Genomic DNA, 17,380 nt, shown 5'->3' with positions numbered 1-17,380 from the left:
AAGACTTCCATGGAGGAAGTCACTGCAGATGTGGTGGAAACAGCCAGAGAACTAAGATTGGAAGTGGAGACTGAAGATGGGGCTGAGCGACTACAATCTCACGATCACACTTGAATGGATGAGAAGCTGCTTATTATGGATGAACCAAGAAAATGGTTTCTTGAGATGGAATCTGCTCTTGGTGAAGAGACTGTGAACATTGTTGAATAACAAGGAAGGGCTTAGAATATTGCATAAACTTGGTTGACAAAGCAGCAACAGGGTTTGAGAGGACTGACTCAAATTTTGAAAGAAGTTCTGCTATGGGTAAAATGCTATCAACAGCACTGCACACAATAGAGAAATCTTTTGTGAAAGGAAGACTCAGTTGATGCAGCAAACTTCATTGTTGTCTTATTTTAAAAACTGCTACAACCACCCCAACCTTCAGCAACCCCCACCCTAAATCAGTCAGTAGCCATCAACACTGAGGCAAGGCCCTCTACCAGCAAAAAGATTACAACTCACCTAAGGCTCAGACAAACATTAGCACTTTTAGCAATAAAGTATGCTCTGATTAAGGTATGCACATGATTTTTTTAGACATAATGTTATTGCACACTTTATAGTATAAACATAGCTTTTATATGCACTGGGAAACCAAAATGTTTTTGTGACTTGCTTTATTGTGATATTCACTTTGTTGCTGTCTGGAACCACACCTGTGATATCTCCGAGGTACACCTGTCCTTCTTTTATGCCTCCAGCAAAGGCTCTGGGTAGAAAGAAGATATTTTTGATATATAATATCATAGTACTATAATTTTAAAACTAGCTTTCAGACAAACGTATCCACTCAGGCACAGGTACTGTGGACCCCCAAAGCAGGAGATGCTTCACACTACCTCAATGAAGCCACCTTCACCACTACTCAGTCACCCACTCAACAGATATTTACCGGGCATACACTACATACTAGGTGACTTTCTAACCCAGTGCTACTCCAAGTGTGGTCCATGGAACAGAACCAGACCATGGACTGTTTGTTACTGGTCTGCTACAAGATAAGTACAAAAACGAAGAGTAAGCATCTAGAAACATTTATAGCATAAATGACACTGCCATTTAATCAGTGGTCTCATTTTGCTGGACAGAGTATAGACAAGCTCAGGAGTTGTCAGACTACTGTGGTGAGTTACTGTGGCTGTGGTCCAGGCACATGCCATGCTGTTTAGCCTTTGTAAGACATGGAAGCAAGGGAGTGATAAAATCACACGTACATTTTAGGCAGATGCCTTCTGCCTAAAGATGAGGAAAGGACAAGAAGGAGGGCGCTCAACTACATCGTGAAGGGTCACATCATTATTTCCCTCAAGGTCTTTTTTGCAAAGTAATTGGCACAGGGCAGCTAACTATGTGGCAGGAGACAAGGCTATACTTTACTGTCTAAATGAGAACAATTCCCATCTGACTGATATTAATTGGTATTTTAGTCAAGGCCTCTGCTGAGAAACAAGAACTAAGGTAGCAGCAAAAATCTCTTCTTACTTTACTTGGGTACCTGTGAAGTCCACTTGGGATAGTGAAGGAGAAATCTGCATTCCTCTCCCTGGTGAGTGTGAGACCCAGTGGCCACCACACCATCTTGATGACAAATCACACATCATCAGAGGCCTACCTCCTTCTCCATAACGTCTTGGAGCTAACTGGTCTCACTGTGCCCCAGATCTTCAGCTCAAACTCTTCCCCAAGTCTGGACTGCTTTCTATCTCTCTAATTCACACACCCAGATATTTTTGACAGCCAACACAAATCCCATTGCTTGAGAAATCCGCTCCAATTACCCTGAGATTCAAATCTTGATACAGCTGTGATGCTGGACAGCTAACCCCAATTTGCTGAGCCCCAATATCCTAATTTAGAAAATGAAACACTAATATTTATAGATATGGTTGCTTTTTGAGGATTAATGAAATAAAATAATATATTGCCTGGCACATGGTAAATGCTTAGTGGTAGATAATATTAATAGTACAAATTAACATTTATTAACTCACTGTAAGTGTTTTATCTGTATCTTCATTTTGTTCTCACAACAGCACTACAAGTTAGGTACTATGGGTTTTCTCATTTTATAGGTAAGGAAGCAAAAGCCCAGAAAAGTTAAGCAACCTGCTCAAAGTCACACAGTTTGAAAGTGGCAGAGCCAGGATTCAAACACAGGCTGTCTGGTTGCAGAGTCTGGCTCTTAGGCACTATACTATGCCACTTGATCGTACCATTTCCCCCCCTGAGCTTACTACCGTTTTCACTAATTATGACATATCCTGATTAAGCTGACTAATTTTTCATGTTTAATAGCAACCCAGCCTGCTTCCAAGCTTTCTAAGTACAAAGACTTAATCTATGGCTTCTCTCAAGCTACCCTCTCAGTGCATTATATCATAGTAGCTGTTGCTGACAGATAACTTGACTGATCTGCTTACTATCTTCCACAAATGCTTCTATTTGTTGGCATTAACAATTTCACATCTGTTTCACAAATATGCAGAAAAGGGTTCATGTAGTAGGCCTGAGGCTGCTATCCTTAGAAAGGCCTGCTTGCAAGGTTAACCCTTGCCTGGCGTCTGAGAAGTTGGACTTTGGCAGAGTTCATGCCATCCTAATTGATATAAACAGCTCGCCATGCCTGAACTGTTTTGCAAAAAATGCGGTTTGAATGCAGTTCAGTGCTGAGCACCTGCTTTCCTCCTGGGAGTCTAGAGTTTCGGTACATGCCAGGTGTGAGGTGCCTATGTGACCAGCCCCTAACAGAATCCTTGGGCAATGAGTCACTAATGAGCTTCCCTGGTAGACAGCACTTCACATGTTGCCATAGGTCACATGCTGTGTGACTCCACTGGGAGAGGACTCTTAGAAGCTCATGCCTGGTTTCCTCTGGACTTTTGTCCCACATGCCTTTTCCTTTGCTGTTTTGCTTCGCATCCTTTCAAAAGTGTGACAAATCATAGTCAGAAGCAGGACTGTATGTTGAGTCCCATGAGACCTCTTAGTGAATCCTAGAACCAGAGAGTAGTGCTGGGGACCCCTGACACAGTAAGAATTTAAAAAATGTGGGCCAGGCATGGTGGCTCACGCCTATAATCCAGCACTTTGGGAGGCAGGGGGATTGCTTGAGCCCAGGAGTTTGACAGCAGCCTGGGCAACATAGTGACATCCCACCCCTATAAAATAAAATTAAAAAATAGGCAGACGTGGTAGCACATGCCTGTAATCCCAGCTACTCGGAAGGCTAAGGTGGGAGGATTGTTTGAGCCCAGGAGGTCGTGCCACTGCACTCCATCCTGGGAGATAGGGTGAGACGCTGTCTCAACAAAAAGAACAAAAAAGAAAATGTGTCCCCAAACAGTTATGTGATGTTATCTTCTGAAAGAACATCCTAAAACATTTCTAAAGCTAGTCTAGAAATGGTCCAGGTTTGGATACTCGTTCACTGAGTATTCCATCTCCAAGACTGGCTGAGTTGCAGTGGGAACGACTGTGAGGACACAGCTCTTGCATTCCAGATGCTCATGTGAGCCCAGAGAGGAAGACAGGCAGGCGCCATGGGAAATACAGGAGCCTGGCCCTCCTGCTTCCTGTGGCCTTGGATGAGTCATTTACCCTGCTGGAGCGTCAGTGTCCTTACCTGCTGATGGGGCTCCTAATAGTGCCTGCATGGGACAGGTAGTGGGGTTGGAGGGAGGTGTGCACTCAGAGCATGTGGCATCGAGCAAGTCTGTCACAGGTGACCTGAGGACAGACTTGTAGTGGCCTGCTTGTTGTGCCCTCGCTCTTCTCTCAGGAATACACTTTCAGGGACGACAAGAAGGGGTATGGGGGTCAAAGAGATTGAGGTAAAATGGCTCAAGGTGTGCCAGCCTCATTGGGTTAAGAGACAAAATGGGCAAGAGCACAGATTTTGGACCAACAGCCTGGGCTCAAACCCCAGCTATGCTGCCTGTGGGACTGTGGGATCTAGGGTGAGTGGCCAAGCCTCCTGAGCCTCAACTTCCTCATTTGTAAAATGAGGGAGGAAACAATACCTGCCTCATGGGGGTTTGTTGTGGGCCAATAAAGTGGCTGGCATGGTGCCTGACACACAGTGAGTGCCCGGTAGCGCCAGCTATGGCATTTTGTGAAGAAGTTCAAACACGGTACGTTGCATAGGGTAAGTGCTCTACAAACTTTAACTGCTATTATTAGTAGTACTATTATTAATTAAGAAACACCAATGAAAGCAATACTTACAGTCTTTTCTTATCCACCACTCTTTTAACTCGGATGGCTCTCTGTTCTGAGTAAAGTTTACATACTCCTGTTGCAGGGGAAAATACCAGAAGAGAGACTGCTTAAAACAGCTTCTTAGGCAAAGGCATCATTAAATATAATGAGATACTACAGTCTTCAGCTAGCAAAGCTAAATTCTGCATCACATCTATTGTGAAATGCCACATTTGACCTTTAAAAGAAAATGAAATACTTTTTAAGTAATCTTCAATGAAATCCAATACAGCAGTCCTGTGCTCCTTCACTTGCTGGGAATGTATCTCCTTGTGAGCTGTAACAGAAAAGGACAATGTTCAGGCCTTCGCATTCAATTATCCTAAAGAGCAATTCATCAGCTTCCTCACAACACTTTCTTTATTGAGAGTATTTTTTAAAACACAGCTATAAAACAAGTCTTGTGCCAAGTGACACTACATTTTTAAAAGAGTAAGATGTATTAGGCTTTGCAAGAGTGAAAGATTAAACCTGTAGAAAATCTATAGTCAAATAATATATGGTTTATCAGTAAGGATAGTATTTGATGCAGCCACTTCTTGAGTGCTGACCCCATCTGTGTTAACAGCATCCAATGCTCAAGCTGACCTTCAGGGAACATGTTTAAACAATTGAAATCACACACTCCTCCCTGCTTGAACCTGTGCTGCTTTTCAGACTGTAGTGCCCCATCCTCTCCCCTTGGCCACTCACATTCTGAGGGTCCCTTAGACAATGAGTCAAACTTTCCGTCTCCAGGAAACCTATGACTACTATCCACAAAGATGCCTCTCTCCTGGGAACTACCACACAGAAGTGTGCGAAAAGGCCTTACCAGACTTAAAGTCTGTGCCACTGGTTTTGGTAAGACAGTGACCACTGACTGACAGATTGAGTGCCTACTGTGTGCAGGTACTCTGCTAGCACTTTACATATGTACTGCTAGTAATTACAATAGCAATTCCGAGTTTCCTGATTTTTACACATGAAGAAACTAAGGTTCAGAGGCAATAAATAGCCCAAGGTTAGATGGTTTCATATGTAAATGTAGGTTTTGTTAAATATTCCTGTGTATTTTTTAGGTCTCTCAATGAATGTATATGCCCTTAAGGGTAGAGGGCATGATTTCTGTCTTTACTATAGGGCTGCTTAACCCAAGATTTGTGTGGGGGACTCAGGAGCTCTGTGAAATTGCATATAGAATTTTGGGTATGTACATTTTTCTGGCAAGAATGCCTATTGCTTCCATCAGAGTCTCCAAGTGGTCCATCAGCATTCTAATAAAAACCTCCCAAACAAAAGTCTGTGTTGTGAGCACAACGGCATCTGGCAGCTTTGAACTCTACTTACTATTTAATGTACTCTGTATCTGCCTAAGCAAATTAGAAAAGAATCAAGAAAGAGGCGTGACTTGGGAAGCCATCTCATTGTCTCAGTGAGAATTAAACATCAACGAAAGTGAGATAATAAGCATTCTTGTGCCAGACACAGTTCTAAGCATGCTGTAGGAATTTAACTTAATTCTCATAACAACCCTAGAGATACATTCCCTAATTGTCTGCATTTCATAGACAAAAAACAAGGCCCAGGGAGATTAAGTGACTTGCAGAGTGCTATATGGCTCGGACGGGTGGAGTTGGGGTGCAACCTAAGCAGCCCTGGCTCCAGAGCCTTCCTCCTAACCTTGAAGGTTTGATAGGAAAGTTTACTTGAATATTGCAAGTAGAGCTTAAGTACCCCAGGCTGCTGTCAACTCCCATCCCACTAAATGCCACACAGAACAGAGGCACACATGTGCATACACACATACACACCCACACACATACAATTTGCCACACAGAACACACACACACACACACAAATTTGTCTTCACTGTCCCTGGCCCCTAGATACATTTTTGGTTCTGTTTGGAGAGGTCCTTTCCATCTCCCTCCTCCCATTGGTTTAACTTGAATGATACAGCCTTTTCAGTACTTTTAACAGCTTTGGTTAAAACACTGATCAAGAAAGAAAAGATTTTAACGTTTTAAAACCTAAATCGAAATAAGAAGAGGGAATTTTAACTGGCCGCACCATATGCATCTTGTTTAACTACTTGCTTTATTCATGGTTGCCCGTTTGCATCTTTCGGAGCACTTTACCTTCTGTTCGTAGTTGTTGAATTGCTTCTGAACAGGTCCTCATAAATATCTGGGCATCCTGGTCTATCTGGTCTCGTTCTGTGTCTGTCATCCTCCCATATTCAGACATGGTATGGCTAAAAAAAAGACAGCGAAGGAAAGGGCAGCAGCAAATGATAACATAATTATAGGCTGAGTGGGATGGGAAGAGAAGAAAAGGCCTCCCTGATCAAGTGACATTCAAGCTGAGACTTGAAGAGTGAGGAGGAACAGGCCAGGTGAAAAGGTGAGAGAACCATCTAGATAGATAGTAGAACACATATGAAGGGTGTGTGGTAGAAAATCCTCCAGAATAGACCCAACTGACATAAGCCAGATGGCGAGAGGGAGAGGGAGAAGGAGCGTGGAGTCAGGGCTAGAGCATAAGCCAGGCTTATGAAGAATGCAGGCTCTGCTTTTGAGAACAATGGAGCAGCTACTGAAGGGTCTCACACCACAAAATGACTGAATCAGAGGGTGGAGGGTGTTCCCTAAACATTCCAGGCACACTCTCACCTCAGGACCTTTACATATGTTGGTTGCCTCCTCCTTCTGGAATGTTCTTTCCCCAGATAGCTGCATCAATGCATCCCTTACTTCTTTTAGTTGTTTACTCCATGTTGCCCTCTTAATGAGGCCTTCCCTAATCCTTCTTTATAAACTGTCCCCTTCCTGACATTTTCTATCCCACTTCCCTTCTTCCTTCCCCATAAAGATACTTACCCCACTCTAACATTCCATATATTTTGTGTAATTATTTCTTTTCTTGCCTGTCTCTCCCCCCTAAAAACGTAAGTTCCACAAAGGCAAGGACTTCTGTTTGTTCACTGCTGTATGCCCATCATCATGAGCAATGCCTAGCATTTTTAATAGGCTGATCAATTAATAAATCAGTAATAAATACTTTTGAATGAATTGAACCAATGAATGAGCCTGAGTTGGAGAATGTGCTTGATACACAGCTACGACTGTGCTCCCTAGTAAGTTCCTCCTGAACCGATTTTTTCCCCCACCCCAAGACAGGTAGGCATCCCCCTCCCAAAGCCTTCTCTAGGAAACTTAAGGCACATCCATCCTGAGGACAGGCCCTTCTGAAAAAGAAAGGGGTGAGATGAGCACGAAGTCCTTCTCACTCCCAATCACCAGATAAGCATCCTCTCCTCCCTTGGAGTCACCCCTACCCCACGGCCCCTACCCCACTTCCACATTTTCTAAGGAAGAGTTGGAAAAAGAAATCCCACAGCCTCCAGCCTCCTAGGGAATAGATGATCCTCTCTCAGTGGAACTTGAAGAGTGACATGGAATTAGTTCCTTATTCCAACGCTCCTTAGGATCTTGTCCTATTAGTTACTTAGGCTTGGGATGGCAACCATGAGAGAATGGACTCTGTCCGAGGGAAGACCCAACAGTGAGACAAAGGCGCTAAGTCAGCAAGCTCAATCCCCTCTCCCCAACCCCGGCCCACCTCCAACACCAGATGAATGGCTCCCCTCTGGGGAGGAGCCAGAGTAGCAAGCAGAGGGGCCAAAGCCTTAGGTTCATCCCTACTAGGAACCTTCTCATCAGAAATAGAGGCTAACGGGGTCAGGGACAAATGAGTCAGAAAGGTACCAACTTAGTGAATATGTACCCTGCAGACAGAACAGACCTAGAAATGACTAGTTCCAAGAACATTAGATTAACATCCTCCTACTCTATATTTTGATTTAATGGAAACTCAGCTCAGTGAAATTGAAAAGGTCTAAAGGTTAATTTGATAAAACTGATTATTTAATTAAAAGGTAATGTTCCTTTAGGAAACATTATATATATACATTAACCTTCTAAATTGAAAATTGACAGTATGGTTATTCTATTAGTAAGAACAACAGAAACCAAGAAAGTTTCTTCTCCCAGATTGTTTTGTTGCCAGGATATTGTGGAAAAGGTCCATCTACCAGAAGTGGAGACATTATTTTTAATTAAAATCATTCAGAGATCTAGCCAGAGGCTATCTAGGTTACATGCTGTTCTGCTCTAGTAAAATGTCATTATTAAAAAAAATTAAATGGGTCAATAAAGTCTGAGCTCTACATTCTGGAAAAAATTACAGCTTCCTAATTACGTCAAACTAACAAAGCCTCATAGGTCTGAAGGCAATATTTCTACACATATTCTTTCAATTCCATGATCATACTCCATATAAAATGTTTCTAGGAGCAGGCCAAGGCTAGCACATTGCATTGGGAGGGCAGAAAAGTAAAAAAGAAAGGCTTTAAGCAGTCTACCACCTTTGGGAGGGAGAACTTGATGAGAGACAATAAGGGTGGCCTTTCTCCATCTGGACAGAACCTGGGCTACCGGGGGGAATGCTTATTCCCTAATCCTCATGTTTCTGTGGGAACCAACTTCCCCAAATGACACCTTGCCTCCTCCCAGAGCCTCCTCCCTCTGGCCCCCTGGCAGAAATCACGGGGTGCATATAGTCACCACACCTTTCTCTCCTCTCTTTTGCCTACTTAGAGACTGCAGAGGTTCTGCTCTGTTCCTCTCTCTCCTATGTTGCAAAGGGGCCTGTCCCTGCTGTCTGTGCTCCAGGGCCTGTGGCTGCTCAGTGGCACTAATGCCTGAGTGTGTTTAATTCAAGAGCAGAGTATCAACAAGGCCACCCGCCTGCAAAACAAAGCTTTGTTTGCTGACCTACATTTTACCAATGATAAAGCTGATATGACACATGGGTCTCCACTGTGTTGATCTGACTCCTGCCTCCATTTCTTTCTTTCTTTCTCCCTCCTCCCAACTCTCTGGCAGGAAACAGAGGTGGGTTTTGTCTTGTTCAATAACCAATACCCTCCAACCCCCTGCAACTGCATCATAGGTCAAATGGGGTTCCAATTCAATTATCATTCACCAGGAGACTTCTATGTGTCAGGAACTCTCATACCCACCTAATTTAATCCTCACAAGAACATCATCCACATTTTATAAAAAAGAAAACTAGCACAAAGGTGAGTTATATTCATTCACATGATAAATACATGGCAGGATTGGGACTGGAACTTAGGTGTGACTGACCCCAAAGCCCACGCTCTTTCACAGGGACCAAAACGGGGGTGGAGTAGAATTCAGTGTGCATGAGTTGGCAATGAACAACTGGCCTCAGGAAAATGAGTAAAAGACTGAGTTTCTAGCTGGGTACCATGTCATATGCCTATAGTCCCAACTACTCAGGAGGCTGAGGCAGGAGGATCACTTGAGCCCAGGATTTTGAAGCTAACCTGGGCAACATAGCAAAACCACCTTAAAAAAAAAAAAGACTGAGTTTCTAGAATGAGGCGATGGACCTAACAAGACGAAGAATGCCTCGGGGACAACAGTTCTATCTTCTGAAGTTATCTGCCCATAAGTGGCAGAGCTGGCACTGGCCCTAGGGAACCCGATCCTCAGTCCTAGCATTTGCTGCCCTTGGAGCTGGGAAAGGGGAAGGCTTAGGCCCTCTTTACTGTACTAAGATGAGAATCCATGCTGCAGTAGTCTGGGAACACCGAAAAACAGCGTGCAGGAGCCTCCTTTTGCTGTTTGAGTATAATAACTGCCTTAACATCACTATTACATCGAAAGCTTAAAACAACTGCAAAGTTCCAGAAGAACACCGGATGCCACTGTGTTGTTCTTCTCACATTGCATTTCAATCATACTGTCTGCTTTGAACCTCTCAACTGCTTTCTGAGTTATTATCCCTCCCACTGTTGGCTCTGCAAACTTTTTCTGAAAAGGGCCAGAGAGTAAACATGTTAGACTTTGTGGGCCTTGTAGCCCATCACAGCTACTCAACTCTGCTGTTGTAGCATAAAAACAGCCCTAGACAATATGTAAACAAATAAGCGTGGCTGTGTGCCAATAAAACTTTATTATGGACACTGAAATTTGAATTTCATATAATGTTCACATGTGATAAAATATCCTTATTATTTTTTCCCCAACATTAAAATATGTACCTACATTTAAAAGTATATTTAAAATGTAGATTTGGCCTGTGGCTGTTATTTGCTGACCTCTGGCATTAGAGGAAGACACTGAGTTTCACAGATTCACATGGTTCGTAAGGAGTGGTGTGAATCAAACCAGCACTCAAAGCATTTACTTTGCTGGATTTCTTTTCAAGGAAAAGGGAAGTTAATAAGCGATTTCTATGAAAGATATTTACAACCATTTCGTCAACCTAAGTTGTCAGATACTAAAGAAAGAAGCTACAAATTGAGAGCTTTATACAAGTTTTGTAAAGTTTTACAAAATCGCTGTAGCTTCCATTTTTTACAGCCTATCAAATCAGTATTTGATACACATACACACCTTTAGAAATAAAATTGACACTGCGATCTAGTGTTAACCAACTATTTTAACTGAGAGCTTAAAAATAAGGTTTTCTTGGTACTATGCATCAGAATAATTATTTTAGTATATTCCAAAATAATGCAAATGAAGTGCATTTAAAAGCATAAAATTGCCTATGTATGTTAAGTACAAGTAGACAAAGCATCAAGGATTATTTAAAATTCAACTAGGGTATAATTATTTTTCTCTGTTGGAGAATTTATAAGAAGTATTTCCATTTTTGCATATATTGACAAAGTTAAAAAAGCAGGATTTATTTTATATTCTCTATCTTTGTGACAGGAATGCTTCTGAAATGCAACCAACCCTTGTTTTATAAAGATGAAATCCTAAAAAGATGCTCCTAATGATGTTATCTTACCTGTCAAATCCAACTTTTTCATTAATTTACATAATACATTTGAAGATGAGTCCTACGGTAAAATGCCATCCTAAAGCCAGTGCAAATGGAGCTAGGGGAAGAGACGAGACAAGACACCTGTACTCCCACTGTCTGTGGAGAGCTGGAGTCTATTCCAGAAACCGTTTTAGAAGTGTTGCTTAGAATGTTTTTTTCTCTTTTTCTTTCCAAATGGCATTTTCGATGACTTGCATCATTCCTTCATCTGCTCGATAAATATTTAGTGTATGAGAAACTATCTTTTTCATCTCTGCATGTTTCACAATAGGACAGACGCTGTCCGCAGGGTGTATGCACATGCCAACCCCTTGCATTTGGATTCTCTTCCTTCCTTCTTGCTTTACACCTAGGTAACTCGTACTCCTTCAGAGCTCAGCTCAAATGTCACTTCTTTAAGGACACTTTCTCTGACAAGGCTAAATTCCTCAAAAGCTACCTGTTTGCAGTAGTTTCAAAGAACTTCTTGATTTCTGCCTTAATTTCATTATTTACCCAAGAGTCATTCAGGAACAGGTTGTTTGATTTCCATGCAGTTGTATACCTGTGGGGTCAGTGGTGACATCCCTCTTAACATTTCTGACTGTGTTTATTTAAATCTTCTCTCTTTTCTTCTTTATTAGTCTAGCTAACAGTCTATCTCATTAATTTTTTCCAAAAATCTGGATTTTTCCAAAAAAGTGGCTCCTGGATTCATTGATTTTTTCGAAGGGTTTTTTTTTGTGTCTCTATCTCCTTTAGTTCAGCTCTGATCTTGGTTATTTCTTGTCTTCTGCTAGCTTTGGGGTTTGTTTGCTCTTGGCTCTCGTTCTTTTAGTTTTGATGTTAGGTTGTTAACTCGAGATCTTTTTAGCTTTTTGATGTGGGCATTTAGTGCTATAAATTTCCCTTTTAACACTGTGTTAGCTGCATCCCAGAGATTCTGGTATGTTGTATCTTTGTTCTGTTGGTGGGAGCATAAATTAGTTCAACCACTGTGGAAGACAGTGTGGCGATTCTTCAAAGACCTAGAGGCAAAAATACCATTTGACCCAGCAATCCCATTACTGGGTATCTACCCAAAGGGATATAAATCATCCTATTATAAAGATACATGGACAAGTACTTATATGTTCATCACTGAATTATTCACAATAGCAAAGACATGGAATCAACCTAAATGCCCATCAATGAATGATAGACTGGATTAAGAAAATGTGGAACACATACATCACAGAACACTATGCAGCCATAAAAAGGAATGAGATGATGTCCTTTGCAGGGACATGGATGGAGCTGGAATCCATTATCCTCAGCAAACTAACGTAAGAACAGAAAACCAAATACCACATGTTCTCACTTATAAATGGGAGCTGAATTATGAGAACGCATAGACGTGAGGTGGTGGGGAACAATACAAACTGGGCCTGTTGGAGGGTCGGGGGTGGGAGAAGGGAGAGCATCAGGAAGAATAGCTAATTGATGCTGGGTTTAATACCTGGGTGATGGGATGATCTGTGCAGCAAACCACCATGGCACACGTTTACCTATGTAACAAACCTGCACATCCTACACATGTACCCCTGAACTTAAAAGTTGGAAAAATAAAAAGCTATCTGTACTCTGTTTTTGCAGTACCTATCATATCTGCAATGTTACCTGTTGACATGAATACTTTAGCAGCTCCATGAAGGCAGGGACAGCCATGTTTGTGTTTGTTCACTATTTTATACTCCATGCCTGGCATAGTCTATGGCACATGGTAGGCACTCAATAAATAACTGCAGAATGAGTAAACTGATTAATGAATCAAATTGATCAAATCATGGCACTATAAACATGCAGAGATGAGTAGGACACAGTTTTTCACCTCAAGAAATGTGGTAGAAGTGACTATGAACAAATAACTCTTCTACCAGGCACATGTGAGAAGTACCATAAGAAAAGCACAGAGAAAGAGCTGTCAGTACTCAGAGGCAGGAGAGATGGCTTTCAGATAGGAAGGCAGGGCCCGAGCAGGCTCTACCGAGAAGGTGGTGGTGATAAATGGGTCTCTCAGGATGGAAGCATGTGAACATGTGACATGTGTGGATTCGAGTAAAGAGCAACAGGCCAACCTGATAGCGTGAGTGGAGGCCTGGAGGCAGAACAAATGTTAATTCTGAATGCAGCTGTAGGGCACATGAAGGAAAGGGGTAGGATGGAAAAGTGGGTGAGGGTAATGAAAAGTCTTGCTTATCTAAGAAGTATGGATGGGCCACATCCTGCAGGCAGAGAAGGGATTTGAAGAGGGAAGCATGTGATTCTATCTACGATGATAAGGACTACATGTGTGCCTTCTAGACAGACCAGGAGAGGAAGGGACAAAGAGCAGGGAGTTGAGAACCAAGAAATCAGGCAAGTGACAAAGGCTGCACTGAAGCACTCTAGAGCGGATGGGAGGAGCGGGCAGCATGCATGGGAACGGTGCTGCTCACAGGTGCTGGGCGAGCAGGACAGTGGCAATGGGGACTGGGAAAAGCCTGTGCTCATGACATGCATATAGGAACAACTGTAATCGTCCAACAGGTTCATCTTGCCCACTGCCCAGATAGAGCTCATTTACCAAGACAGGGGAACTACAATAGAGAAAGAGTTAAATATACACAGAGCTGTCTAAAAGGGAGACTGGGGTTTTATTATTACTCAAATCAGCCTCCCTGAAGATTTGGAGGCTGGGTTTTTAAAAGACAGTTTGGTGGGCAGAGGGCTAGGGAATGGGGAATGCTGATTGGTTGGATTAAGGATGAAATCCTAGGGAGTCGAAGCTGTCCTCTTGCACAGAGTCAGTTTCTGGGTGGGGGCCATAAGACCAGATGAGCCAGTGTCCTGGTCTGCATGGTGCCAGCTGATCCATCAAAATTTGGGGTCTGAAAATACCTCTAACATCAATCTTAGGTTTTATAGCAGTAATGTTATCTATAGGAGCAAATGCGGAGGTTAGCGGTCTTCTGGCCTCTGGCTACATAACTCCTGAGCCGTAATTTCTAATCTCGTGGCTAATTTGTTGGTTTTACAAAGGTGGCCTTGTCCCCAAGCAAGAAGGGGGTTTGTTTCCAAGAGGGGCTGTTGTCACTTTTGTTTCAAAGTTAAACTATAAATTAACTTCCTCCCAAAGTTAGTTTGGCCTATGGCTAGTAATGATCAAGGGCATCTGGGAGGTTAAAGGCAAGACGGAGTTGATTAGGTCAGATCTCGTTCGCTGTCATAATTTTCCCACTGTTAAAACCTTTGCAAAGGTGGTTTCACTACTGGCATACTGGTGAGAGAGGAAGCCACAGTAGGTCGTAAGAATGTGTGGTGGGGAAGGGCAAGGATTCCATGGCCAGCCCTGGCTCAGAGGCTCACCAGCTGTGATCTTCAGGTTATGCCATCGCTACGCTTTCATTGCCTGCCTGCCACACAGGCTTAACAGCAGTGCCTTCCTCATAGGGTTGATGTGAGGACCAAATGAGATAAGATATGAATAACTGGTGCTTATCAGAGTACCTAACACAGAATAAACATTCAGGATGGAAAGATAAGGTGGGCATGGGGGGTGGGTGGGAGGGTAGCTAGGTAGGTAGATAGAACTTTTTTTCTAAGCAAACTAGAGACAAATAAAAGAAAAGGGCCTGAAACAGAGCCCCGGAGTTCTTATGGGATAGATGAAGGACAAAGAGGCAAAAATGAGTGGTGAGAGGAGCCAAAAAATACTGTAATGGAAGTCAAGGGAATAGGAAAATTCAAGAAACTGATGATGGTCAACAGGATCAAAGGCTGTGGCAAAGTAGAAGAGCTGAGAAAAAACCATCAAGGCGCTTAACACCATTCTCATTAGAGAAGGACACACTTCAAGTACAGTGACTTGCCATTTCACATTTGTCACTGGAATCAGGCTAGCCTGAAAGTGCACTTTAAAACTTTTTATTCCTTTTTCTCTTTTCTCCCTAGTCTCAAGATGTAATCCTAAGGCTTACTGCAGAAACCCTTTTTTTCCTCCTTAGTCTTAGAATACAGCCTTGAAACGTACTTTCTCTGAAACACCACGTCCCCTCCCTTTCTCACCATACATTCCCTTACACCATGCACATTTACCTAACTGTATGTATCTAATTATGTGCTTACCTGGAAGTTGCAGGGGCTAACTTGAGATAGACTGAGGATGGAGACCTAACTGCAAAATTCCAGAGATTACCTCAAGGCGGGTAGTCTACAACCCGGCCATTGCTGACATGTCGCCAGCCTGCGATGATAGCTACCAGAAAGAGACACACAGACCTAGTACTCAGCATCGCTCCTGCCTTCCCACTGCTTGCTCTGGAAATAAAGTCACCTTCCTTTCGTCCTTGTTATTGGCTTTGCAAGCGGTGAGCAGCCGAGCCTGTGCTCGGTTACATTATCATGGTTAAAATTGAAAAGCCTATTTACGCCAAATGTTGGCAAGGATAGGGAGCAATTATAACTCTCATGCATTGCTACAAGGAGTGAAAAACCACTTTGAAAAATTGCTTGGTAGTTTATTTTAAGGCTAAGCATGCACCTACCATTTGTATGACCCACTAATTTCACCCCTAGGTATTTATTCAAAGGAAATAAATGAGTATGCCCAAAAAGAGACTTGTAGAAGATGCTACTCACAAAGGCTTTATTCCTAATAGTCTCAAAGTGGAAATAGCCCAGTATTCTCTATTAGATAAATGGATAAGCAAACTGTGGTAACGTCACACAATGGAATATTACAAATAATAAAGCGACAGAAAGGAACAAACTACTGGTATACACAACATGCAAGAACCTCAAAAACATGTGGAGTAAAAGAAGGTAGACACACCAGAGTGTGTACCATACGAGTCTATTTATATTCCCCTTGAGGAAAAGCCACTGGATTTGGTGATTAGGAAGTCACAGATGAGCATGAGGAGAAAAATTTCAGAAAAGTGAGGGAAACAGAGCCATATGGTTGGCACGGAGTAAAAGGTGAGGAAGCAGAGGTCACGTCAACTGCAGTCTGTAGGCCAAGTCTAGCCTGTAGGCATGACTCCCTATGGTCTGAGAACTAAGAATGGTTAAAGGTTTTTAAAGGTTGTGAAAAAACAAAACAAAAAATATGCGACAGAAACCATATGTGGCCCACAGAACCTAAACTATACTATCTGGCTCTTATAGAAAGTTGGCTGATCCCTGATTAGACTTTCTCCCCATGTTTGGCACTGACGTGAAATGAAGCGACAGTGCCTGTGGCTTAAGGAGTAAGCAAAGTCAAATGTATAAACTAAAAGGAAGAAAAGAACCAGATGACCAAAAATAGCTGGGAATCATGAATACCGCAGTACCTGAGAAGCGGTGTGAGTGATGAGATAAAGGATGTGCTTGTACCGCTTAATGTATAAACTAAAGGGAAGAAAAGAGCCAGATGATGAAAACTGGCTGGGAATCATGAACACAGCGGTACCTGAGAGGCGGTGTGAGTGATGACATAAAGGATGCACTCGCACCACTTCTCAGGTACTGCTGCGTTCATGACTCCCAGCTATTTTTGGTCATCTGGCTCTTTTCTTCCCTTTAGTTTATACACAAGTAGGACAGTATCCTTAAAAACAAAGAGAGGGGTTTCTCTATGACAGGTGGAAAGAAAGTGATGAGGTGAGGAGGGAACTGAGAGATCCTATTAGAGGTTCCAAACTTTACAGAGGAGTAGGCTCTGATGCCACCTCAATGGGGCCTTCCTGACTACTCTGTGTAAGAATCATGAGCTTTCCCAGCACTCCCGATCCCTGTTACCTTGGTTCTACTCTTCCCTTTCTTTCCATAGGACCTATGACCTAATGTACTATACACGTAGTGCTTGTCTTTGCCAGCCCACAAGAATGCAAACGCCATGAGGGCAGGAATATTTGTATTTTATTCCCAGACGTGCCCTAAGCATCTAGAATTCAATAAACCTGTGACGAACCAGGAAGTTTAATCTGGAGTGAGGGGTCAGGCTGGAGCAGGGGATCTCAATGTCAGCACCTCCTCAGTTTTGGGCCGCGTAAGTCCCTGTTTGGAGAGTTGTCCTGAGTTTTGCCCATTCTTGGCCTCTACCCACTAAATGCTAGCAGTACTCCTCTTCCGAGCTGGGAAAAACAAAAATGTCTCCAGACATTGCCAAATGTCCCCTGGGGTGCAA

At 42.7% G+C, this 17,380-nt stretch overlaps 1 protein-coding gene across 3 annotated transcripts in view; it reads right to left on the bottom strand.

The window, feature by feature from the left end:
- The window catches only part of STX18 (syntaxin 18), a 123,072-nt gene that overhangs the window by 32,953 nt on the left and 72,739 nt on the right, over positions 1–17,380 (bottom strand). For 2 of the 3 annotated variants that reach the window (XM_054484360.2, XM_054484357.2), the window contains exons 3-5: positions 6,423–6,538; positions 4,502–4,579; positions 4,270–4,336 (exon numbers count right to left, since the gene is read on the bottom strand). In XM_054484360.2, the coding sequence (XP_054340335.1) occupies positions 4,270–4,336; positions 4,502–4,579; positions 6,423–6,538 (261 nt within the window). Of the gene's footprint in view, positions 1–701; positions 755–4,269; positions 4,337–4,501; positions 4,580–6,422; positions 6,539–17,380 lie in introns of all 3 variants that reach the window. The other variant, XM_054484364.2, reaches the window with a different exon arrangement.

The sequence above is a fragment of the Pongo pygmaeus genome, chromosome 3 (assembly GCF_028885625.2).
Source record: "Pongo pygmaeus isolate AG05252 chromosome 3, NHGRI_mPonPyg2-v2.0_pri, whole genome shotgun sequence".
NCBI classification, from domain to species: Eukaryota; Metazoa; Chordata; class Mammalia; order Primates; family Hominidae; genus Pongo; species Pongo pygmaeus.
The sequence above is the reverse complement of the archived record's forward strand: the minus strand, read 5'-3'. Positions and strand labels throughout refer to the sequence as shown.